The 25,780-nt window shown below is 41.0% G+C and overlaps 1 protein-coding gene across 2 annotated transcripts in view; it reads left to right on the top strand.

The window, feature by feature from the left end:
- NR4A3 (nuclear receptor subfamily 4 group A member 3) overlaps positions 1-25,780 on the top strand; it is a 179,014-nt gene that overhangs the window by 140,575 nt on the left and 12,659 nt on the right. For both annotated transcript variants that reach the window (XM_073630649.1, XM_073630648.1), the window contains one exon: positions 31-209. In XM_073630649.1, the coding sequence (XP_073486750.1) occupies positions 31-209 (179 nt within the window). The remainder of the gene's footprint in view (positions 1-30; positions 210-25,780) is intronic.

Below are 25,780 nucleotides of genomic sequence, written 5' to 3'. Positions count from 1 at the left end.
AAAAATTGATACATATTTTTTCCCATGCAGGTCTAATGTCACTGCAGATGAATTTGTGTTTTGTAATGGACTAGTGCTGCACAGACTTCAGTGCCTTCGTGGATTTGGTGAATGGCTGGATTCAATTAGAAACTTTTCATTACATTTACAAAGCCTTAACCTTGATGTCTCAACGATAGCCTGCCTGTCTGCAGTGTGTCTTGTTTCTGGTAAGCAAACAACATAAGCAAAACTGTGTGACAAATGTATTTTATTTCTGTCATTATATTAGTAGGGCAGCCCCTTGATTGGGCCCAGAACCTCTCTTTTTTTTTAATTTTTTGTTTGATTTTAAATTATTGTTTAATTTGTCCTAATTTAAAATTTTTATAAATACAAGTACGGTTCTAATAACCTGTAAGAGTTTTTTTTATTTTGCTACCAAGGATGAGTGAAAATGGTCAATTCACTTTGCCAAAATGTTGGTTATTTCAGTAAAAAGTATTGGAGTCATTAGGGATGGGTACAATTATGATGATTTAAGGATGATTTTAGGGCTTTCAAGAACTTTGATTGGTTCTTGAATATCTTTTTTAATGTTTTAAGTTTTTTTTCATTTGCTTTTTTTTGGGTGTAATATGTCAGGTGTTTTAGACGATAGCTCTTAAAAAGGTGTCAAAACAGCACCTTGAAAATGTTAAATAGAAAGTATACCATTTCATTTTATCTTTTTCAGTAAAACACACTAAAAAAATAGGAAACATTTTAAAAAAAGGCATATACAGTCTGTCAATTTTTTTTTAAATGCTATTTGGACAATTTTGTTTTTTCCCATTGTCTAAAAAACAGAACATAACAAATAAAAAAAAAAAGGGTCCAAAAAACATTTGTTGGTTCTTTTTTAACTTTTAAGAGTTTTTTTTATCATTATAGCATGCATGATTATAATCAATTATCATATTCACACATAACGTTCTGGAATTTACACAGCTTTTAGTTTAGGACTGCCTATGTCATTTCTTGAGGTGCTAAAATGGCAGGGCAGTACAAACCCCCCCAAATGACACCATTTTGGAAAGTAGACACCCCAAGGAAATTGCTGAGAGGCATGTTGAGCCCATTGAATATTATATTTTTTTGTCCCAAGTGATTGAATAATGACAAAAAAAAAAAAAAATTTAAAAAAAGTTGTCACTAAATGATATATTGCTCACACAGGGCATGGGCATATGTGGAATTGCACTCCAAAATACATTCTGCTGTTTCTCCTGAGTATGGGGATACCACATGTGTGGGACTTTTTGGGAGCCTAGCCGCGTACGGAGCCCTGAAAACCAATCACCTCCTTCAGGCTTTCTAAGGGCGTACATTTTTGATTTCACTCCTCACTACCTATCACAGTTTTGAAGGCCATAAAATGCCAGGACAGTTCAACCCCCCCCCCCCCCCAAAATGACTCATGTTACATGTTCCACAGATCAGATATTGATCTGTTCAGATATTATACCACTAAGGGAGGTGTACGGTGCATGCGTGGGTGTTAGTGCTACTGGCACTAACCTGACGCTGAATGGGGCTGGTGCTTGCCAGTTCACCAAAACGCTACCAAAAAAACTGTAAGCGATCGCAGGGATCAGGCCTGACTCTGCGAACGCTGCAGTTATGTGTTTAGTAAGTGACAGTGATCGATCGATACTGCACTTGGGTGGGTTGGGCTGGGCCGGGCGGAGGGGCAAAACGCAGGTGCTAGCAGGTATCTGGGCTGATCCCGCTAACACTGCATTTTGGGAACCCTAAACTGCTGGGGACGCTAGTATAGATCTGATCGGATCAGAAATTGATCCGTTCAGATACTATACCACTAAGGGAGGCGTATGGTGCGTGCATGGGTGTTAGCGGTACTGGCGCTAACCTGACACTGCCTGGGGCGACGCAGACTATATCTGACCCTAAAACCTAACCTAAAAGTTATAGCACCGCTTTATTAGGTAATAAACGGCGGGTGCCCTGACACTATAAAGAATAAACTAACTAACCAGCGTCACCCGTAACAGTTATACGATGATCACTGGTGAAAGGGTTAACTAGGGGGCAATCAGGGGGTTAAAACCTTTATTAGGTAGTATATGGGGGCCCCTGACGCTATAAAAAGCTGACGGCGAACCTATACATTTACCTCCCTAACTAGCGTCACCAGTGACACTAATACAGCGATCAGAAAAACGATCGCTTAGTGACACTGGCGACGGGTGGTGACCAAGGGGTTAAAACTTTATTAGGGGGGTTAGGGGGGTACCCTAGACCTAAAGGTGGCTAACCCTAACTGCCCTACCACTTCTAACTGTCACAAACTGACACCAATGCAATAATCAGAAAAAAAAAACTGCTTGGTGTCACTGTGACAGGGGGGTGATTAGGGGGTGATCAGGGGGCGATCGGGGGGTGATGGGGGGTGTAAAGTGTGCCTGGTGTGTTTTACTGTGTGTGTAGTGTTTGTGCACTCACATCGATGTCTTCTCTCCTCGGCGCCGGAACGGAAAATACCGAGCCGAGGAGTGATGACATCACTTCCTCTGCCGCTGTTTACTATACAGCAGCAGAGGAAGAATCTCATTCGTTGGGAGTGATCGCAAGGGGGTGGCCACGAATGAGTGGTCTCCCCTTCAGCCTGGATCGCTCCCCTAAGGAAGCCGACCGTACCAGGTACGTGATTTTGCCTGCCCGTGCCATTCTGCCGCAGTATATCTGCGTTAGGCGGTCGGCAAATGGTTAAAGCCCAATAAATTTTTAGGCAAGCCATATATGATTACATTTTTTTCCTTCTGCCATGGATAAAAGTTAAGAAAATTGCTTGAATCCCTCCCGCAGTGATATTGTGGAGCCTTCCCGGCCAGCAGAACACAAAGACTACTGCTAGTGGCTATAGCGGCCTGTAGTTATCGCAACAGGCTGGTTGTACCCACGTCGATCAATGGATCGACTTGGGTACACTTTAAAGTACTTTAAAGTGCTTGTAAACCCTTCCATATACCCAGTGAAATGACTGGCCTCAGGTGATACACAGAAATTAAACAAATCCTCCTATATAAGTTGTACCTGTTTATCTGCAGTCTTCTCTTCTCCACATCCATTCAAAGTCCAGCATTTATACGGCTTGTTAGAGCTTCCAAAGAGCAGGGGGTGGAGAGCTGAAGTTACACTCTTCTTAACTTCAATGAGTAGAGCTTTTTTCAGAGCTGATTGGAGGGAAGGGACACCCCCCCCCCCCTTCACATAGCTCACAGGAATAGAGTTGAGGCTGTCAATCAACTGGAGCTTTCTCCCATGTCACCTTTTTTCTCTTGGTGTCAGGAAAACTTGTCAGATGTAATTCATGCTTATAGCAGAGGAAGGAGGAAGACAGAAATGACACTTAGTGCTCCTAATTGAGACAGGTACACATTATAGATCTATATGCTTTGTTCATATTTCATGTCTGAGGTTTGCAACCATTTTAAAGTGATTGTAAATGATCGCTTTGTAAAATAAACCATTCCGTTTAAAATAAAAATGAAAGGCAAAACATTTTTGTGTAGATATAAAAAAATATATAAACACCTTTTTTCCCTTTTTTTATAAGTGATAACATTCCCTCTATTCTCAGCTGCATAAGAGCTGGGGGGGGGGGGGAGCAACAGCACACTGAGCTTTCTCGACACCGAGTTCCCAGCATAGCTAGAGAACTGACCACAGTGTGCTTCGTGTGGTCAGTTTTTAATAGAAAAGCAGAGGGACTGACAGGAACACCAGGGATTTCACATGGAAGCAATACAAAGAAAACAGGATACTTTCTCATACAGTGCCTTGAAAAAGTATTCATACCCTTTGACATTTTCCACATTTTTTCATGTCACAGCCAAAAATGTAAATGTATTTAATTGGCATTTTATGTGATAGACCAACACAAAGTGGCACATAATTGTGAAGTGGAAGGAAAATTATAAATGGTTGTGGCAAGTGTGGCCTTCATTTGTATTCAGCCCCTTTTAATCTGATACTCCTAACTAAATCTAGTGGAACCAATTGCCTTCATCAATTGAAGTCATCTCGACATACGGAAAGATTTCTTTACAGTAAGAGCTGTGAAAATGTTGAATAGACACCCTCCAGAAGTGGTTCTGGCAAGCTCAGTAGATTGCTTTAAAAAAGGCCTGGACTCTTTCCTAAATGTACATAATATAAATGGTACTGACATTTATAGGTAAAGTCAATACAGAGAAAATCTGATTGCCTCTTGGGTGATGAGGAAGGACTTTTTTGCTACTGTAGCAAATTGGATCATGCTTTGCTGGGGTTTTTCACATTCCTCTGGATCAACTATGGGTGAAGGATTGTGTATATGGAATTGTATTTATTTTTTTTTGGTTGAACTAGATGGACTTGTGTCTTTTTTCAACCTGACTAACTACAAGTCACCTAATTAGTAAATAGAATCCACTTGTGTGTAATTTAATTTCAGTATAAATGCAGCTGTTCTGTAAAGCCCTCAGAGGTTTGTTAGAGAACCTTAGTGAACAAACAGCATCACGAAGGCCAGGGAACACACCAGACAGGTCAGGGATAAAGTTGTAGAGAAGTTTAGAGCAGGGTTAGGTTATAAAAAAAATATCCCAAGTTTGAACATCTCGCGGAGCACTGTTCCTTGTCAAAAGAAGTTTATTGAGTATATAATATTATAAAGATACATAAAGTAAGTTTACAAGGATCTATAAAGTAAGCTCATTGTTTTACAGTAGGGTTTATATAGGTAAATATCATGAAATTTCAAATATTAAACATTGGGTTCACGTAAACCTAAATTAAAGATATATATCATTTCCTTAGTTACTTTTGTAGGTATTTAAATGATTTATACCTACTATACATATTGTTTACAGGTAGAGTGTATATAGGTCAAATAAATTCTGATAATGAGCTTTAATCGTAAGGTGGAGAAAAGGAAAGAAAAAGAAGAAAAAGGGTAGAAAGGCAGAGGTATGGTCCACAAGGTTGTCCCGCTCGTCAGTTTATTATTCTTTTTAGTTCTCTTTGAAGCCTTAGAATGGGTGTCTCTGTAAGTCATTTAATCTGCTACCATGGCAACAGGACAGAGTCATTGAAGTTTGACAGGAACTGTTGTTTTATCCAAGGATGCCAAAGTTTTTCAAATTTTGGAATTTGATTTTGATCGATGGCTACCATCTTAGCATGGGACATTGTATTATTCATTCTGTGAATTGTTTCTGCTAGTACCAATGTAGGAGATTTCCATGCCTTGGCCACTGTTTGTTTTGCAGCCGTTGTTAGTTGGATCATAAGTTTGAATTGAGAGAGTGTTAACCATTCCGGTTTTAGATTAAGTAAAGTTATATAAGGATCTGGTTGTATTATTTTTTAAAATATTTTAGATGCAATCACGAAGACTTCCTTCCAGAAGGTTTGGATTACTGGGCACGTCCACCATATGTGTAAATGTGTGCCTATTTCTGGGCATCCTCGAAAACAAAGAGCTGAGGTATTAGGTGAATATTTTGCCACTCTAGCGGGTACAAGGTACCAGCGAGTTAGGACTTTATAATTTGTCTCCAGTGCTAAGATGTTGGGTGAAGATGACTTAGATGTGAGCCATATGTTAGACCAGTCCGTGTCTTCTAAAGTTCGTCCCAGGTCCTCCTCCCACCTCTGAACGTAAGAGGGTCTATTAAGATTTGGTACTCCATATAATTGATTATAAAGTGATGAAATTGTACCTTTAGCAAATGGATCTTTTGTACAGATTGATTCAAAAATGGATAATTGGGATATTGGTGTATCCCCCTTTAGGAATGGTGTATAGAAATTTTTGATTTGGAGATATCTAAATATCTCAGAGTTTGGTAGATCATATTTTTCTCTAAGCGATGGGAATGAAAGGAATGATTTAGATGCTATGAAGTCATTTAGTGTCTGAATGCCTGATGTTGTCCAAGCTTTAAAAGAATTTGGGTAGATCCATGCTGGATAAAAGGCCGGATTTCTGATAAAAGAAAGGAGAGGATTGTGTGGAGATTGTAACTGATATTTGGTTTTTAGTTTATCCCAGAGAGATAAGAAGTGTTTAGTTATGGGATTATGAATTTTAAAGCGGTCTTTAGGATCAAGCCATAATAAGTTTGATATTAATAGAGGGTCATTTTCTGAAGCCTCTATAAATACCCATAATGGGATTTCCTGTTTTGCATGGTATTTGGACAGACTGGCCAAATGTGCTGCTCTGTAGTAGTTAGTAAAATTAGGGTATCCCAGGCCTCCTTTATTTTTGGGAAGATGTAGTGTGTGTATAGGTATACGTGGTTTAGAAGAGCCCCATATAAACGAAGTTGCTCTTTTTTGTACTATTCTCAAAAAATAGGAAGAAATTGGAATAGGGAGGACTCTGAATAGATAAAGCAATTTGGGTAGAATAGTCATTTTGATTGCATTAATCTTCCCTATCCAGGATAAAGGAAGTTGCAACCATTGTTTTATTAGATTTGTGATCTGTCTTAATACAGGAGGATAATTGGTTGAGAATAAGTCAGAATGAGATGCTGTTAAATGAATTCCAAGATATGGGATTGATTTTTCTGCCCATGTGAATGGGAGTGCAGCCCTAGCCGGGATCAACTTCATGTTTGTGAGTGAAATATTAAGCACTAGGCATTTCTTGGGATTAATCATAAGGCCGGATAGGGCTGCAAATCCATCAAGAGCTGGTATTAAGTTAGGACCAGAGACCTGTGGTGATGATAGAGAAAGTAATATATTGTCTGCAAATATACATAATTTGTGTGTGATACCTCCTACTTCAATGCCAGTTATAGTTTTGTTTGTTCTGATGTATTGGGCCATGGGTTCGAGTATAAGGGCAAATAATAAGGGAGATAATGGGCAACCCTGTCGGGTACCTCTTTCGATATTAAAGGCATCAGATTTGTATCCAGCATATTTTATATAGGCTTTGGGTTTATTATATAATGCTTTGATCCATGTTAAAAAGTGGGGTCCAAAACCCCATTTTTGTAATGAATATTGCATATATTGCCAGGATACTGTGTCAAATGCCCTCTTAATATGGAGAGATAGAAAACATAAAGGGATTTTCCATTTTTTAGCAATATGTGCCAATAACACTGCCCTGCGTATATTATCGCCTGCCTGTCTATTTGGCATGAAGCCTACTTGATCTCTATGTATTAATTTTCCTATAATGCTATTGAGGCGTTTTGCTATTATTTTTGCTAATAATTTAATATCAAGGTTTAACAGAGAGATAGGCCGATAATTCACACAGGAAGTATCATCAGAAAGGGGTTTTGGGATCATACAAACAATTGCCATTAGTGTTTCTTGCCGAAAAGAATGTCCATCTAGAAGTTTGTTAAAAGTTTCAGTGAGAATGGGAGAGAGTATTTCTGAGAATGTTTTATAGTATAAAGCCAAGTAGCCGTCTGGGCCTGGTCTTTTGTTAAGTTTTAGGTCTTTTATGGCGTTAGCAACTTCATCTATAGTTATAGGCTCATCCAAACGAGAAAGGTGCGAGAAATAAGTGAATTTCTTTTTCATTGGGTTACTTTCTCTCCATGAATCTACCAGATTGTATTTGGAAAGAAGTTGAGAAAAAGGTAATCTAGAGGTTATTTTGGATGGTGTAAAAGGTGATTTATCTAGAAATGGGAGGAGGACCTGGTTCGAATCCCCACACATTATCACTGTTCCTATTTTGTGTGTATTAATCACTTGTAATATATGTGAGAGGAATGGTGTAGGTTGTTTGTTAGGAGCGTAGTAGGAAATCACCGTGATTGCTGTATCCATTATATAACCCATGAGTATCAGGTATCTACCTTCTGGGACTTTCATTTCTGATGATAAGGTGAATGTTGTGGATCGGTGAAATGCAATTAGAGTTCCCCTTTGCTTGGTACAGGCAGAAGCCGTGTAAATTTGTTGATAAAAAGGAGAAATATATTTTGGAGTAGAATCTTTGGTGAAGTGTGTTTCTTGGAGGCATACTATGTGAGCCTTCTTGTTATGGAAAGTACGGAAGGCTTTGGTCCTTTTTTGAGGGACATTTATTCCCTGAACATTCAGGGAAAGTATATTCAGTGGTGCCATGGCAACAGATCAAATAGTTTTGACTTACTTTTTGTTATGCAGAGCTGACTGCGCAGATCAACCTGTGTGGACTGAAGAGATGAAAAGATAGAAAAGAAACCAGTGAATTCTGGAGTAAAGAGTAAACAAAAAACATATGAGATTAGATGATACATTGTATAAATTATTTTTTGCAAGTAATCACAATTTACCCGTGAAAGAGAATAAATATCTCTCTCAGGGGAATAAGTGCCTTCGTCACACTCCCACATAATATGGTTGGGAGAATGAGGAGGGCTAATGGGGGTACACGGATCTTCCGCTTACAGGAGAGAAGTGCTATGTCAAAAGACATCAAAATGATGTTTCATTATTTGGAGTGCAGAATATAGTTTTTGTTGAAATTATTTATTCCAGGGTGGTTGTATATGGTTAGTTTTGCCCTAGGCTAAATAATTCAGTTAGAAAGGTACTGTTAATAACATTGGTATTGATGAAGATAGTTTGAATTATTTTGGGATTTTAACCCTTTTAGAGTAAACAATTACATATTTTATTCATATGTAACTGTTTAGAAATGTTAACTCATAAAATTGAGGTTGTATTGCTTCAGATTAGAATAAACAAAAACATAATTCTAGGAACTAGTTAGGTAATAATATATTTGTTTTAAGAAAAGAAAGAAAAAGCTTCCATTACTTCTGGATTATTGAACATATTTGTCCTAAAAAGTAATAAATCTATTGTTATTACCTGATAATATATAACTAAACAAGAATTTCCTTATTTCACTTATATATTCTAAGGCTATATGAATCAGAAGTAATAAGAAATATAACTGGAATGTAACATGATCCCACACAGTGTGTGACTATCAGAATGCAGTTACATTCAGTTATAAATACAGGTTTTTTATAGAGAACCATCTCTTAGTATAATAAATGAAGAGATATCAGGAATTAGGATGTCAGTCCATTGAATCTTCTTGGTCCATGGATGATGTGGCATAACGGCCTCTTTTGTGAGAATGATGATTCCCATTTTGTTCTGAAATTTTCTGGGTGCTGCCTGAAAGTGAAGATGATGCCATTCTTCTGCGTGTGGGGGTGTTGCTGCTTGTGGGTTCTGTCAGATTTAATTTTAAAAGGGTTTGTTGTAGTTCATCTGCTGATCTGCTTCTGTAAATTGTACCTTGGTAGTTAAATCTAACTGAAAAGGGGAAGCCCCATTGATACATAATGTTGTGGCGTTGCAGTTCCATTAGTTGGGGTTTCATGGATCGTCTTTTAGTAATAGTAAGTTGGGATAGGTCAGCAAAAATTTGATAATTGTGTCCTTGAAAATTAAGTTCCTTTTTTTCTCTTGCAGCAATTAGTATTTGTTCTTTCGTTCTGTAATAATGAAATTTTGTGATTATATCACGTGGGGGTCCATCTTTCTTTTTGGCTGTGAGGGCTCTGTGTACTCTGTCCAGTTCTAAACGTTCAATAGGGATATCTGGCTTTAGTTCTTGTAATAGAGCAGTAATAGTAGATTGCAGGTCTGTCACAGTTTCAGGTATTCCCCTTATGCGCAAGTTTGAACGTCTGGCTCTATTTTCGTAATCTTCGAGCTTAGTTTGAAGTATTAAATTCTCTTTTTTTAATTGTTCCAATTCTGTTATATTTTCTTGGGTTGTTATTTCAATTTCATCCATTTTTATTTCTAAGGCTGCGGTGCGGTTTCCCAGCTCTCTTATTTCTTTGGTTAGGCTTTTTGTTATTTGGTCTGAGGTTTGTTTTAAAGCCTTATGAAGCATCTTTTCAAATTGTAATAATATTACTGGGGATGCTGAGGAGGCTTGTGGAGAAGTTTGTGAGAGGATTTGTTCTGTATCTGACTCAAATGGAGAGTCTTGCTGTGACATTTTCTGTCTGTGAGAGCGCCCTGATGCTGTATATTGTGAGGTGACTGGAGCTGCTTTAGTTGCAGTGAGTGCCTGTGAGCTCTTTGTGAGGTGATTTTTATTTCTGCCACGGTTTCCTCCCAGTACCATATTTCCTGCCCAAACTTTCACAGTTTGTTCCCTGGGGCAAAAAGGTTCAAATGGATACCTTTTGAGCCTGCAGGCTCCGCTTTGTCCTTCTCTTCTCTCCTCAGCGGTGTGGAGCTCTAACAATGCATGTCTGCTCCGCCTCCTGCCCCCCTCGCGGAGCACTGTTCAATCCCTTATCTGAAAACGGAAAGAGTATGGCACAACTGTAAACCAACCAAGACATGGCCCCCCACCTAAACCAACAGGCTGGGCAAGGAAAGCATTAATTATAGATGTAGCCAAGAGGCCCATGGTAACACTGAAGGAGCTGCAGAGATCCAAAGCTCAGGTGGGAGAATCTGTCCACAGGACAACTATTAATCATACACTCCACAAATCTGGAAAGCCATAAGAAATCCTGTTTGCAGTTTGTGAGAAGCCATGTGGGGGACATAGCAAACATGTGAAGAAGGTGCTCTGGTCAGATGAGACCAAAATTGAACTTTTTGGCCTAAAAGCAAAATGTTATGTGTGGTGGAAAACTAACCCTGAACATCACCCAGAGCACACCATTCCCACTGTGAAACATGGAGGTGGCAGCATCATGTTGTGGGGATGCTTTTCTCCAGCAGGGACAGGGAAGCTCGTCAGAGTTGACAGGAAGATGGATGGAGCCAAATACAGGGCAATCTTAGAAGAAACCCTGTTAGAGTCTGCAAAAGACTTGAGACTTGGGCGGAGGTTCACCCTCCAGCAGAACAGCAACCCTAAACATACAACCAGAGCTACAATAGAATGGTTTAGATCAAAGTATATTCATGTGTTAGAATGGTCCAGTCAAAGTCCAGACTTAAATCCAATTAAGAATCTGTGGCAAGACATGAAAATTGCTGTTCACAGACGCTCTGCCCATGCAAAGAAAAATGTCACTCTCTAGATGTACAAAGCTGATAGAGACATACCCAAAAAGACTTGCAGCTGTAATTGCAGTGAAAGGTGGTTCTACAAAGTATTGACTCAGGGGGGCTGAATACAAAAGCACGCCACACTTTTCAGATATTTACTTGTAACACATTTTGAAAAACATTTATCATTTTCCCTCCACTTCACAAATAGGTGTAACTTTGTGTTAGTCTATCATAGAAAATCCCAATAAAATACATTTACGTTTTTGAATGTAACATTACAAAAGGTGGAAAATTTCAAGGGGTATGAATACTTTTTCAAAGCACTGTACAAATACATTGTACAGCAGGCACATATCATGAATTTGATGTGTTGGGGTAACAAACGCTTTAAGTTACTGACCTGAAACAAGCATGCAGCAAGTAAAGTCAGTGAGGCAAATCTGTATAATCCTAACAATTCACAGCTCTTCTACAGACGTTCGTGTCCCAGCACCTATGACTTTGGGTGCAGGCTTGCCAGCAATCCACAATCCACTTCACAAAGCCATCAAATACAAAGGTGCAAGAAAGCCACACTCCATTCAAATGGAGTGCAGCTTTCTTCCATCTTTCTGTTCAATGTGTTTGTGAAGTAAATGTGAATACATACCTGTGCTTGCATGGGTTTTTTTCTGGTAGTATGGTTTCCTCCCATACTCAAAAGGCACAATGGTAGGATAAGAAAGAACTTAAATACCTAATAGATGAGGGTTTTCGGCAAGGAATCCTGAATAAAAAGGAAAGGGCATACCTGGTACCCTCGCCTCCTAGGGTGCCAGTTATGTACTATTTGCAGAAGATTCATAAAATTCTTTCTAAACCTCCAGGTCGCCCTATGATTAGTGGTATTGATTCAGTGACTGCAAGGATAGGTAGGTATGTGGATGAATTCTTACAGCCACTAGTAACAGCTACTCCCTCGTACCTTAGAGATACGACACAAGTTATCAATTTACTACAAGAATTTGAATGGAAAGATGGCTGTATATTGGTGACGGCTGATGTAGCCTCGCTATATACCATTATCTCCCATCAACATGGGTTGGAGGCGTTTCAGTATTTTCTTTATCAGGATAGCTCCCTAGCACAGGCACAAAAATATTTTATTATGAATTTGCTAGTTTTTGCAAAGGGCCATAATTATTCTTTGTTTGGAGGCAGTTTTTACTTACAAAGCCGCAGCGTGGCTATGGGCGGTAAATTTGCGTCAAGCCTAGCCAATTTGTTTATGGCCTACTGGGAAAAATAGGTAATTTTGCATAATCTGTCGAGTTACGCTTCTGGAGGAGGTACATCGATGATGTCCTCTTCCTTTGGGATGGGAACTTACCCTCCCTTGAGGCGTTCTTTGTGAGTTTAAATCAAAATGATAAGGGTATTTCCCTGCAGTACGAGGCCAGCAATTCCCAGATAACTTTCTAAATTTGAATATCATGATGAGAGAAGGCCATATAATTACCACCACTTATTTCAAGGAAACAGATCGTAATGCTTATATCCATTTGTCTAGTTTCCATCATGAGTCTTGGCTTAATGCAGTTCCAAAAGGCCAGTTTAAACATATTAGACGCATTTGTATGAATACTTTGGGCTATTATCAGCAGGCCGATATTTTGAAGTCCAGATTCCTAGAGAAGGGATATTCTGTGAACAAGATCAATGATACAATTATTATGGTAGGGAACATGGATAGGCAGACTATGCTACATAAAGAAAGAGGGACTACCAGGAGGTCAGATTACAATAGATTTGAATGGTCTATGATTACAGGTTTTTCCAATCAGCATTTTTCTATCAAAAAGATTCTTAACAAGCATAAGGGTATCCTGAAAAATGATAAGGTGCTTGGCCTGGTACACCCAGTCCTGGATGATTGCTCCTAATACCGTTGATCACCCCAAAATAAAAATTTTCTTTTTTCAGTCCATGAAGGGCTTTTATCCCTGTAGAAAGTCTAGTATTTGTCAGATTAAATTTGGGGGGTGGGGGGATGTGCGTCTTTTCAATCTACACTTACGCACAGGAATTATGATATTGAATCTTTTATTACATGCTCCACAGAATATGTTGTCTACATGACCGTGTTCGTGTCCGTGCTCTAAACAATATATTGGTCGTATTAAACAGGCATTGCATGTGCGCCTGGCTGAGCATGTGGGCAGCATAAAACCTGGATTCAAGAAGCATAACCTATCTAGGCATTATGTGAAATATCATGACAGGAATCCAGTCAGTCGTTTTATTGCATTATATAAGGTGGTACCTCATTGGAGAGGGAACAATATGATTAGATCCATTTCTAGACTCGAGACCCGCTGGATTTTTTATATGAAATTTTACGGGTTTTTTGGCTTAAATGTTGACTGGGACATAAATTGTTTCATCAATAAAGCTTAAAAATCCTCTTCTTTTCTGGTATTTTGGCTGTTTTATAAGTGGTGTCCTTATGTTTTCTCTTCCTTCCGGGGAAATATATTGTTTTTATTGCTTGTAATTAATATTTTTCCCCACTGGATGGTAACATTTTTGTATCTTATGTTTTATATGCGGGTCCTTTATACTTCCCTTCCCGTTCCTATTGCATTAAACTGACATGGGTAACGAGCGGCCAGCAGTTAAGATGGCGCCGCAACTCTATATAATCTACATGCATGATGACGCATCAACCTGGCCTATCCCCAGACGATGTTCTATGTGATGAAATGTGTAGGGTCGGGCCTACGATGGTGACGTCATCACACTATTCCTTCTGATTGGTTGTTACATGAGTAAGCCTGGAAGTGAAGCCCGTATGGACGCCGCAACTTTTCGTTTATACATTGGATTTTATTACATGCTTATTTTATCTGGAGATTCCTGTAAGTGCAATCATTAATTTTATCATTAAATTTATGTTTGAAATACTGCACCATGGAAGCAATTTTTCTCTTATTTCCGAGTTCGGTGTGAGCGGATGGATTGGAGAGGGCATTTAAAGGTTCTGGGGAAACCTATTTTCCCTATGCTCAGCCAGACCACCTATAATCTAGTGGTCATATCTAGCTGGTAAGCAGACTGTACTATCTTACACTGGGTGTGGAGCAGAATTCTCTTTGATTTAAGGATCATCACCATTCCTTCACCTGACGTGTGTTTTGTTACACGGAGCACAGCTGAGGATTCTGAGTTTACCACTAGTGCATGAACTTTTGGATGGGACTTTTTCAACTTCTGCATGTCATATATGTTGGAACTTTCCTCTAAGAATTTACTAAAATTACATGCAAGTTTAATTCATTTGTCTTTTTAGCGCTGCACTATTTATATATACTATTACTTGTGGAGTCTGTATCTTGACTTTTTGTGTGCTGACAGCTAATTTCTATCTCTTGTCTCCAACGCGGCGTCTGCTTTTGCTTATTTTTTTGCTCACAATTGTAGGATAATTGGCTGCTGTGCAAATTGACCCTAGTATGTGTATGTCTGCATAGAAGGTAGGGACCTTGAGGGCAGGGACTGATGTGAATGAAAATATATGTAAAGTGTTGCATAAATTGCCTGAGCTACAACAATACCTGTAATAAATAAAAACTCCCAGGAATTGTGATTTAAGAAAGCCGTTCAGGCTGTGCTTCGGATGTGTGCTTTAGTAACATACGTCCAACATTGTAACTTCTGGATTTGGAATCTCTGGGCTGAATGTATTACCAGCAGCATTGGAATTATAACAAATCCACTAAACTCAAGAAAACTTCCTTCCTAACGTAGGAAACTATCATCAAGGAATCTAGCGCATAAGTGATCATGAAAACAAAATTGTTCAGAAGGATAAGTGTATTCATAATAGATATCATTATTGGTCAGATAATACAGGCCAAGCTGTAAAGTAATAGTTCAAATTGTATAAGAGAGGGCTGTATAGGTAGGGAAAACTTTCAGAGGATATCGTGGCAGGCAGTATGTTTAGGGCAGAAGTGTGGAAGGCATGAAACAGGCAGTATGTGCAGGAGGGTATGATGGTGGGCAGTATGTGCAGGGAATGCATACAGAGAGTATGAATGCAGGAGTATAGGGACAGGCAGTATGTGGGAAAAAAAAGAGTGTGGAGGGTATGATTACAGGCAATTTGAGCAGAAGAAGAGTGCAAAAGGTATAACAGCGGACAGTGTGTGTAATAGAGGATTGTGGGGGGTATGACTATGGAATATATGCAATTACTGTATTTGCACTTTTAACGGCTAATCTCACCTTTTCCACAATGTTACTCCTGTATCTAGACTGTTTTTTTTTTTTCATTGAATTGGTGGATGTGTCTTTTTTCATCCTAAGTATGTGAATCTGGGCCACCTGATTTAACATTTTGCAAACTTTAAGCCCACGTTCACATTGAGCTAATTTGACATTTCAAATCGCATGCCAAATCGGCGGCTATTGCCGACAATAGCACCGTCCAAATCGGTGCGGCGCCAACTTTGCAGCACCGCACCAACTCCCAAACGTGGTTCATGTACTACTTTTGGCAACTTCTGGGGCAATTGGAATAGACACCTGTGCATGAACCCGCACATCGCTGCCCAAGTCGGACTGCATTGCCGGTTAGAAATCATGCAAGTTCAGCTGAGCTTGCACGATTTATAACCCGCAGCAGCATGAACCTGGGCTGAGCCTGGGTTCACACGTGTACATCAAGGAGCTCATGTCGCATGATGTGTGAACATCAGTGTTTCCCTATGAGAGCCGACTTAACTGGTCTGACACAAGTCGGTCCGATTTTGAAAATGCTCCCTGCACTTCTTTGGTCTGACTTTGATCCTACTTCAGCCCATTGAATATCATTGAAGTCGGATCAAAGTAGGATCTTTGTCCTATCCATCCGACTTGTTTCCCTATGAGAGCCATCTTAACTGGTCCGACACAAGTCGGTCCGACTTTGAAAATGCTCCCTGCACTACTTTGGTCCGACTTTGATCCTACTTCAGCCCAATGAATATCATTGCAGTCAGATCAAAGTCGGATCGCTGTCTTGTCTGATCCGACTTTGGCATGCGACTTGTGCTCTAATGATCTTGAGGGGGAACTCCACGCCAAATTTTAAATAAAAAACGGCATGGGTTCCCCCTCCAAGGGCATACCAGGCCCTTCAGTCTGATATGGATTTTAAGGGGAACCCCCTACGCTGAAAAAATGGCGTGGGGTCCCCCCAAAATCCATACCAGACCCTTATCCGAGCACGCAGCCCGGCCGGTCAGAAAAGGGGGTGGGGACGAGCGAGCGCCCCCCTTTCCTGAACCGTACCAGGCCACATGCCCTCAACATGGGGGGTGAGTGCTTTGGGGCACCCATCTAAAAGCACCTTGTCCCCATGTTGATGAGGACAAGGGCCTCTTCCCGACAACCCTGGCCGTTGGTTGTCAGGGTCTGCGGGCGGGGGGCTTATCGGAATCCGGGAGCCCCCTTTAATAACTGGCCCCCAGATCCCGCCCCCCACCCTATGTGAATGAGTATGGGGTACATCGTACCCCTACCCATTCACCTGGGGAAAAAAAGTGTCAATAAAAAAACACACTAGACCGGTTTTTAAAGTAATTTATTAGGCAGCTCTGGGGGTCTCTTCCGACTTGGGGGGGTCTCTTCCGACTTCTCCGCTCTCTCCGGCCTCTTCTCCGCGGAAGAAGACGACGGACAAGACCGGGCCAATGCTAGCAAGAGAGCGGACAAAAGAGCAGAAGACATCAGCAGAAGACATCAGAGAGCGGGAGAAGAGCTTGAGGGGGAACTCCACGCCAAATTTTAAATAAAAAACCGGCATGGGTTCCCCCTCCAAGAGCATACCAGACCCTTCGGTCTGATATGGATTTTAAGGGGAACCCCTTACACCGAAAAAACGTAGTGGGCCCCCCCCAAATCCATACCAGACCCTTATCCGAGCATGCAGCCCGGCCAGTCAGGAAAAGGGGTGGGGAAGAGCGAGCGCCCCCCGAACCGTACCAGGCCGCATGCCCTGAACATGGGGGGCTGGGTGCTTTGGGGAAGACTACAGTAAGGCTGGCCAAACATTATTAACTTTGACCCCATTCCCCCATGCACACTCTCTATACTCTATAATCACTCCGGCTGTGCTATTGTGTTCTGACAGTGGGGAGATCAGCTATACCTGATGGCTCTGATTGTTTGGGAAAACTAAGGCAGTCTGGTTGTACAGAAGTCGATCAGTAGAGAGACTTCTGTATAACCAGCTTGCCCATACATGGTTTGAAATTCCTCCAGTCTCGGCTGAATTTTGATCCAGGTATGGCTGCCCTAATTCAGTAATTCTTTACATGCATGGGAGCACAGTTAACAAAACAGTTTTTTAAAAAAAGCAGGATCACAGGACATGGGTTCCATTAGCTTTTTACTTTATGGCTAAGTTGAGGAAGTTTGATTTTTGAGTTTGTTGAGCAGTAAAATCAGTTTTTCATAGTATTGCTGCTCTGCACACTGTAACTTCTTAACTTATTTTACAAACACTAGCTTAAGACTAGCTTTAAGATGCACATGGCTACTTAAGATCTTCTTGAGGCTAGATCTCGTTAGTTCTGATTGCTGTTATTATTTGTGGGTAGGGAATCTAAGGGTGGAGTTGCTAAAGTCAAATAGACTGTGCTCTTTGTAGGTGCAGTTATGCCAGAGCTTAGTAAATGAGATGAAACGTTGCTTTGCAAAGACTGCACTATCACATGCAAGGAAAATAAAAACAAATAAAAACAGCATTTTTGCATGCACATAATTGGATGATGGAAGTCAGCAGAGTTTCCCTTCATTTACTAAGCTCTGGAGCAACTGTACTTCCAACGTGCACAGTCTGTTTGCCTTTAGTAAATACACCCCATAGTGTGCTCAGATCACAGCCTTTCAGGTCTCTTGTCCTTTTGATATTTGATCAACTGAATCTATCCATCTCTTTGCAGCCAGTATAGAGGCTTGCATTGTGTGTTTGGTGGAGGTGGGGGTTAGGATAACGCATTTTAGGTTTTTGGGGTCAAACTGCATACCTTCCCAACTTTACACATTTTATATATTTAAATATTATATATATGTAGCACTGACCCCCGAAGAAGCTGCTGGTTATTATTTTGGGTCTTTGCCGTCACCCCTTACTCACAGTTAACCATACCAGAAGCTTAGAGTGTATACTGGGTCTTGCGAACACCGATGTATGCACCAGTCAATTACCGTATTTATCGGCATATAACACGCACAGGCGTATAACACGCACATTCATTTTAAGAGGGAAGTTTCAAGGAAAAAACTTAAATTTTAAATAAGGAACTTTGAAGCAAAATAAGGGTCAGTGCCCATCTGCAGCCTCACCATTGCCTTCAATGCAGCCTGATTAATGCCCACCTGCAGCCTCACAAGTGCCATCAATGCAGCCTTATTAGTCCACATCAATGCAGCAGCCTCACCATTGCCATCAATGCAGCAGCCTCACCATTGCCATCAATGCAGCAGCCTCGCTATTGCCATAAATGCAGCAGCCTCGCCATTGCCATCTATTGACTTCCTATTACAGAGGCCACCAAGTAAACAAGAGATTCTCACTGTATGTAATCTGATGGCACTCGTTCCGTCCCCCCCCCCCCCCCCCCCCCGTTGCCTCCGAGGCAGCTGAAATTGAAGTATTGCCGTATAACACGCTATTTGCACCCGATTTTCATGGTGAAAAGTGAGTGTTATACGCCAATAAATACAGTAGTTCTTTTTCCAATGCTTTTTATTAAACAACTTGAGCAGTAGGGGGATGGAGAGTTAGGGGAAAGTTCAGATACCTTGTGCAGATCACTGAGAAACTTGAGATCCCAGGGACAAGTACACCTTCAGTCAACGGATCTTCCTCACCCGGATAGGCTTTCCTCACTGGCCTAGCAGCCGGAATGATGCCGGGACAAAAGTCTCTGCCACAGACTTGATGAGAACAATAATTGTTGAACAATCCTCTGCCACAGGATTTAGTGTTAATTGGACGATCCTCTGCCACAGGATTTAGTAATGGTAACGAATACAGTAACACAGTACCAAAGTTCCTTTAAGCCATCCGGCAGTACTGTGAGGTAGATTGGTTAGGATGCATCCTCCAATTGAGTCACCAGGCTCCTCTTGAGATACCAGCCTTTCACTCAGTCCTCTCCAAGATGAGTCCTCCCCCGGATCCTTCAATTGCTCGGCTTTTTCCCGCAGGACAGACAGCACAGGACCACCTCTGAACCAGTAGGCCCCAGACAGCTTCTGGGCTTATTTGCAGTCACGTAGCCTCGGGCCAGCAGAGCCCCGAGGCAGAAAAGGATTTGTCACATACCTTAGGCCAGGTGGGCCATGAGGTGAGAGAGCGAAGAAAAAAAATGGCGTCTGTCCCTTGAGTATCCTTTCCCAGAATGCACAGCGGTGAACCACTCCCACTGGGCTGTTTCTGGGGATGAAGGACACTCAATACACCTTAGCCTGTTGCCCTGCCATCACTGGCCTGTGGTGACAATGACACCTACAGATGACAGTGTGGAACTGCACGCAACACAGCCAATGCTGGAACAGAGGCTAATTTAGCCATAACATTGAATCTGAACTATGTACAGAACAGATAACCCACTAAATTTACATGCAAGCGCCTGGTCAACAGGAGCAGGGCGGTACATATATATATATATATATCTATATATATATATATATAGATATATATATACACAGTATCATACAAAAGTGAGTACACCCCTCACATTTTTGTAAATATTTTATTATATCTTTTCATGTGACAACACTGAAGAAATTACACTTTTCTACAAAGTAAAGTAGTGAGTGTACAGCTTGTATAGCAGTGTAAATTTGCTGTCCCCTCAAAATAACTCAACACACAGTCATTAATGTCTAAATCGTTGGCAACAAAAGGGGGTACACCCCTAAGTGAAAATGTCCAAATTGGGCCCAAAGTGTCAATATTTTGTGTGCCCACCATTATTTTCCAGCACTGCCTTAACACTCTTGAGCATGGAGTTCAACAGAGCTTCACAGGTTGCCACGGGAGTCCTCATCCACGCCTCCATGACAACATCATGGAGCTGGTGGATGTTAGAGACCTTGCGCTCCTCCACTTTCTGTTTGAGGATACACCACAGATGCTCAATAGGGTTTAAGTCTGGAGACATGCTTGGCAAGTTCATCACCTTTACCAGCTTCTTTAGCTGTGGAGATGTGTTTGGGGTCATTTTAATCATGTCATGTTGGAATACTGCCCTGCGTCCCAGTCTCCGAAGGGAGGGGATCATGCTCTGCTTCAGTATGTCACAGTACATGTTGGCATTCATGTTTACTCAATGAACTGTAGCTCCCCAATGCCGGCAGCACTCATGCAGCCCCAGACCATGACACTCCCACCACCATGCTTGACTGTAGGCAAGAAACACTTGTCTTTGTACTCCTCACCTGGTTGCCGCCACACACTCTTGTCACCATCTGAACCAAATAAGTTTATCTTGGTCTCGGACCATAGGATATGGTTCCAGTAATCCATGTCCTTAGTCTGCTTGTCTTCAGCAAACTGTTTGCTAGCTTTCTTGTGCATCATCTATAGAAGAGGCTTCCTTCTGGGATGACAGCCATGCAGACCAATTTGATTGTACATCACATTAGTAAGTAGGGTAGTACAATTACATTTAATACCATGCTGTTACTGCTACAGTTAAATTAAACATTAATTTTGTATAGATGACCAAATAGTTGTGCTCTCACTGAAGGGTGAGTTAATACCTTGCGGGATTTCAGTGGCAGTGCTGACATGTCTGGCAGGCTATATTGATCTTTACGTGAATTCACTGAATAAATAATGGTTGCCATAGTAATTGAGGACTCATGACAAGCTGAGAAGCAGAGAAAATTCCAGATCGTTTCATGTTTCATCTTTGGCTCAAAACAACTACACAATGTTGTAGAAATGTGTTATCTGGAATTTTGAAAAAATACTCTAGAAAGATAAAATAGGTTTCGTTATCTCTCTTTACCATATTTTTTAAAACTATGCATATTTGCACTTATTACTTCATTTTTCAGGTAGAAACCTATAAAATTGCATGCAGTAAAAGGGACCTTTGCTTTTATGTCAAAATGGACTGACTAGGCCCATCACCGTAAAAGGTGGCCTTACTAGGTGAGGCCACTATTGAGTTTTGGGAAGGGGTGGCGGAATATCTCAACCTCGAGAGCTGGAAAAATTAGCATACTTGAGTGCCTCAGGTATAGAGGCTACCAGAACACCTAAAAGAAACTATGACCTGATATACCTGAAGGTGCCTGTTGTCTCTAAAACAATACTTTTATGAATCTTTAATTTGAGTTCAGGTATGCTTTTACTACTTGATGCCACAACCTTTTTCTTTTACAGCAGAATATTGATCTGACAAAACTTTAGTCCAAAAACGGCTAAGCATTGGGAAAGTCTACAAATAACTCTTTTTAAAGGAACATCTGTTTTTAAACCCACTGCCAGCCACACATGTGCAGTACAGTGCACACTTCCAACATCTGTCAGATTGAACTCATCTTGCTAAGATTTGTGATTTCTGTGTGCAAGGTGAAAATTTTCATAATCCACAGGCTTTACTAAAGATGTAGAAAGAAAGTGCTGGCTGCTGGTGTAGATTTATGGAAATTGGAGTTGGTGGCTCTGGAGAGCATGAAGATACAAAGAGGAAACAGCAGCTGCTCTATTTATCAATTGAGGTCTTGATAAAAACCCTGCACTCTGAGGAAAAGGGAAACATGTGACTCTCCTTTTCTTCCATAATGCAGCACTCAATGCTAGAAGAGCCAATTGCCTGGCTTGAACACACTTAATTGGGGACAGTGGAAGGGTCCTTGTAAGCACAGTGTTTATTCAGGGACTTGTGGAAGCAAATTGAAAGTAAGTGCCTGCAGTAGAGGTGGCCTGCTATGCAGCAAAGATGTTAATTTTGCCTGAATGGGAAAAGCACAGGTTTATTTTAATTTTGAACCAGACTTCAATTTATAGTGCTTTATGCATATTGTATTTATTATACACAGGACTAAAATTAAAATCTAAAACAAGGTTTTTTTATTTAGGTAAATAACAAATAATAAATATGTTTTCTTCTCTCATATTCAACCAGCATTTGGAGTTTTTAGCCATTTCCTACTACTCTTCAAAGGGGAGCTTCTCCCGGTTACCAAAACATAATAATCAGCAGCTGCCAAGTACTGTAGCTATTTACTTTTGTTTTGTTCAATACTTTTTTATTGAAGCATAATACAGGGGAAATGAAACTGGTATAGCAGGATGTGTCAATACGGTTCAGGTAGAAGTGAATAAAGTCCAATAGAAATCTCTCACTACTCAAAAGGCAGCCAGGGTCACTGGTACTCTTGAAATGACAAGCATATAGTTTGATTTTTAGTTATTCGGGTGCAATATTTATCTTGACACTGAAGATCTAGTTAAAAAAAAAGCAGAAAGAGAAAGAAGGAAAAGACAGAAGATGATGAGGTGGAGAGGGAAAAGAAAAAAACAAAAAGGATAGGGGAGATGGAAAAGAAAAAAAAGGGGGTGTAACCTGTGTCTCGTGCAGGTCACTAAGACAAAAGTAGGTATCGTAGGTCAGCTAGCCCACAGTTGAAATCTGCTGGCATAAAATGTTTGACCCAGGGGTCCCAAACCATGTGGAATTTGGACATTTTGCCCATCAATCTCGCTGTTAGCTTTTAATTAATAAAGGTCTCATAAAGCCTTTTTTTTTACTCAGGTAACATTTTATTGAGATGTCACATCCAAATACAAGCAAAAAGTACAGTCAAAATAGTACAAGTTCCACCAATCAGTACATAACATTCCAGAGTAACATCTAACATTTTTAAATACTCTTGAAGTTACCAACCCACCATATAGAGCCCCTCGTCTGTGTCACATACTGTCTTAGGTATCAGAATTCTGAAAAAGAGAACCTATATCCAAGGGGAAAGTGCCCCCCTTGTCCTTTTGGGTACAGACCAGAAGAGTACACTGATTAAAAAGTGAGGTATCAGAGGAGTATTCTCGCCCCCTCACCCTATTTTTCTTTTTCTTTATTTTTAATTTAACCATAGAGACTATGGCAAGTCTAGTAGACACAACTGCACAAATGAACTGCTCTTACCTTTTTGAAGGGTTAGTTTATTTCTTGTTTTCTTTTTTTTTTTTTTTTTTTTCTCTTTTTTCTTTTGTTTTTGTAAATGTCATTTAAAACCTTGAAAATAGGTTCGTGGAATATTAGGGGTATGAGCGACCCGGCTAAGAGGGCAGCTGTATTTTTGGTGATGGAAAATTATGATGTCGGACTGGTTTGCCTGCAGGAAACTCACCTCACTAATGAGACTAAACAGTACGTTCGGAATAATAAATTCCAAGAACAGTACCACTCGGTTCACACCTCTTATTCAAGAGGGGTGAGTATCTTGGTGAGGAGAGGTATTTCATTTTCCTGCAGGGAAGCTAGGCTAGACATGTTGGGAAGGTATGTTTTTCTGAGCTGTGTTGTGGAAAATAGACCTCTGGTAATAGCAAATGTTTATATTCCTCCTCCGTTTAAAACAGAGATCATGCTGGATCTGCTGGAGTTTGTGGACGGCATGGAGGGTATCCCTATAATAGCGGTGGGTGATTTTAACGCAGTTTTAGATAGCAGTATGGATCGATTACCCCCTGTGTCCCGCACGGAAAGAGTTTCAGAGGGGCGACTAGCCCAATTGCTCGCAGAAATCGGATGGCACGATCTGTGGAGATCTTATAATCCAAACATCCGGCAGTACTCCTGCCACTCAGGGTCACACTCCACCCTCTCGCGCATAGACATGGCAGTAGGTAACAACGAAGCCCTGCGATTAATAGGAAATATAGAATATAGACCGAGGGGAATATCGGATCATTCACCTCTGACTCTGACTCTAAAATTAAATACCGGAACCAGTCAGAAGAGGTGGACAATAAATCCACTATGGCTGGACCTGATCAGTAATCCAACAGAAATACTCCCCAAGCTAAAAGAGTTTGTAACATTTAACTCAGGTACAGCACCAGTAGGAGTGGTGTGGGACACCCTAAAAGCATATCTTAGAGGACTACTACACCAGCAGGTCGTAATGGCAAAAAAAACATCAAGGGACTGGGAGGTGAGGGCCAGTAGGGAAGCTATGGAAGCAGAAGCACAATTCGTATCAGACCCAACCCCAGAAAAACAGGAGATTTGGCTTAACAAACAACAAGAGTATAAAGAGGTAATCAACAGAAGAATAGAGAACAAGAGACTCTTCCAGAGACAAAATTATTTTGGGGAAGGAGAGAAGGTAGGTCGGACGCTTGCCCTTTTAACTAGGACCAATTTACTCTCACCAACCGTCTCCTCAATTAAAACACCAGCTGGAAATATCACATCGGACCCAGTTGAGGTATTGGAAATTTTTTCCATATTTTATAGAGACCTGTATAGGTCCCGTCAGGGCTCGAACCAGCACGAGATGGATAGGTTTCTGGAGGGAGTAGATCTGCCCATGCTCTCGGAAAGGGATAGAAGCGAGATGGATTCCCCTCTGATTCTGGAGGAGCTACAAAAGGCAGTCGCAGAACTGTCAGGCCAGAAATCTCCGGGCCCGGATGGCCTACCACTGGAGATTTATAGGAAGTATGGGGAGATCTTGCTCCCGGAGCTCCTAAAAGTGCTAGAGCAGACGACCAGGGATGGTAGGTTGCCCTTATCAATGTCAGAGGCTGATATAGTAGTGATCCCAAAGGAGGGGAAAGATCAATCGGAAGTTTCATCATACAGACCGATATCACTGCTGTGCACAGATGTTAAGATCATCGCAAGAGTGCTGGCATCCAGGCTAAATAAATGTATAGACAAACTGGTGCACTCAGACCAATCGGGATTTATCCCCGGCCGGTCCACCAGTACAAACATCAGAAGAGCTTACCTGAACCTACAGGTACCAACAGAGAATGTGGGATCCAGAGCCATATTGTCTCTGGATGCTGCCAAGGCTTTCGATAGCCTAGAGTGGGAATACCTATGGAGGGTGCTAGAGAGGTTTGGATTTGGTCCTACATTTATCAGCTGGCTAAAAATTCTGTACAATCAGCCAAGGGCAAGGCTCAAGATAAACGGTGAATACTCGGAAAGCTTCCCCCTCGAAAGAGGGACAAGACAGGGATGTCCCTTATCTCCTTTGTTGTTTGTGCTGGCTATGGAACCATTAGCAGGAGCAGTGAGATCATCCACGGAAATACAGGGATTCCAAAGAAAAGGGAGAGAAGAGAGAATAGCACTTTTTGCAGATGATGTCATATTTTTCCTGGGGGACACGACTTCCTCGTTGGAGAAAGTGATGCATTTAGTAGAGGACTTTGGAAAGTTTTCGGGATTAGTTATCAACTGGGAGAAGTCGTAGCTTCTACCGGTAGATTCAGTGGCTATTACTACCCCAACGTGCCTGCCTCACTTGAAGATTACAGAGAAAATGAAATACCTTGGCGTGGTGCTGTCTAAGGACCCCGGTACGTTTATCAAGGACAACTTGATCCCCCTCTTATTAAAATTTAAGAGGAAACGTGACATTTGGAGCAGACTCCCTTTGTCTGTGGCGGGCCGAGCCAATCTGATAAAAATGGTCTGGATGCCGCAACTGTTATACCTACTACATAATTCCCCAGTTT

This window comes from Aquarana catesbeiana, linkage group LG05 (assembly GCF_042186555.1).
Source record: "Aquarana catesbeiana isolate 2022-GZ linkage group LG05, ASM4218655v1, whole genome shotgun sequence".
NCBI classification, from domain to species: Eukaryota; Metazoa; Chordata; class Amphibia; order Anura; family Ranidae; genus Aquarana; species Aquarana catesbeiana.
This window is presented reverse-complemented; position numbering and strand designations above follow the sequence as displayed.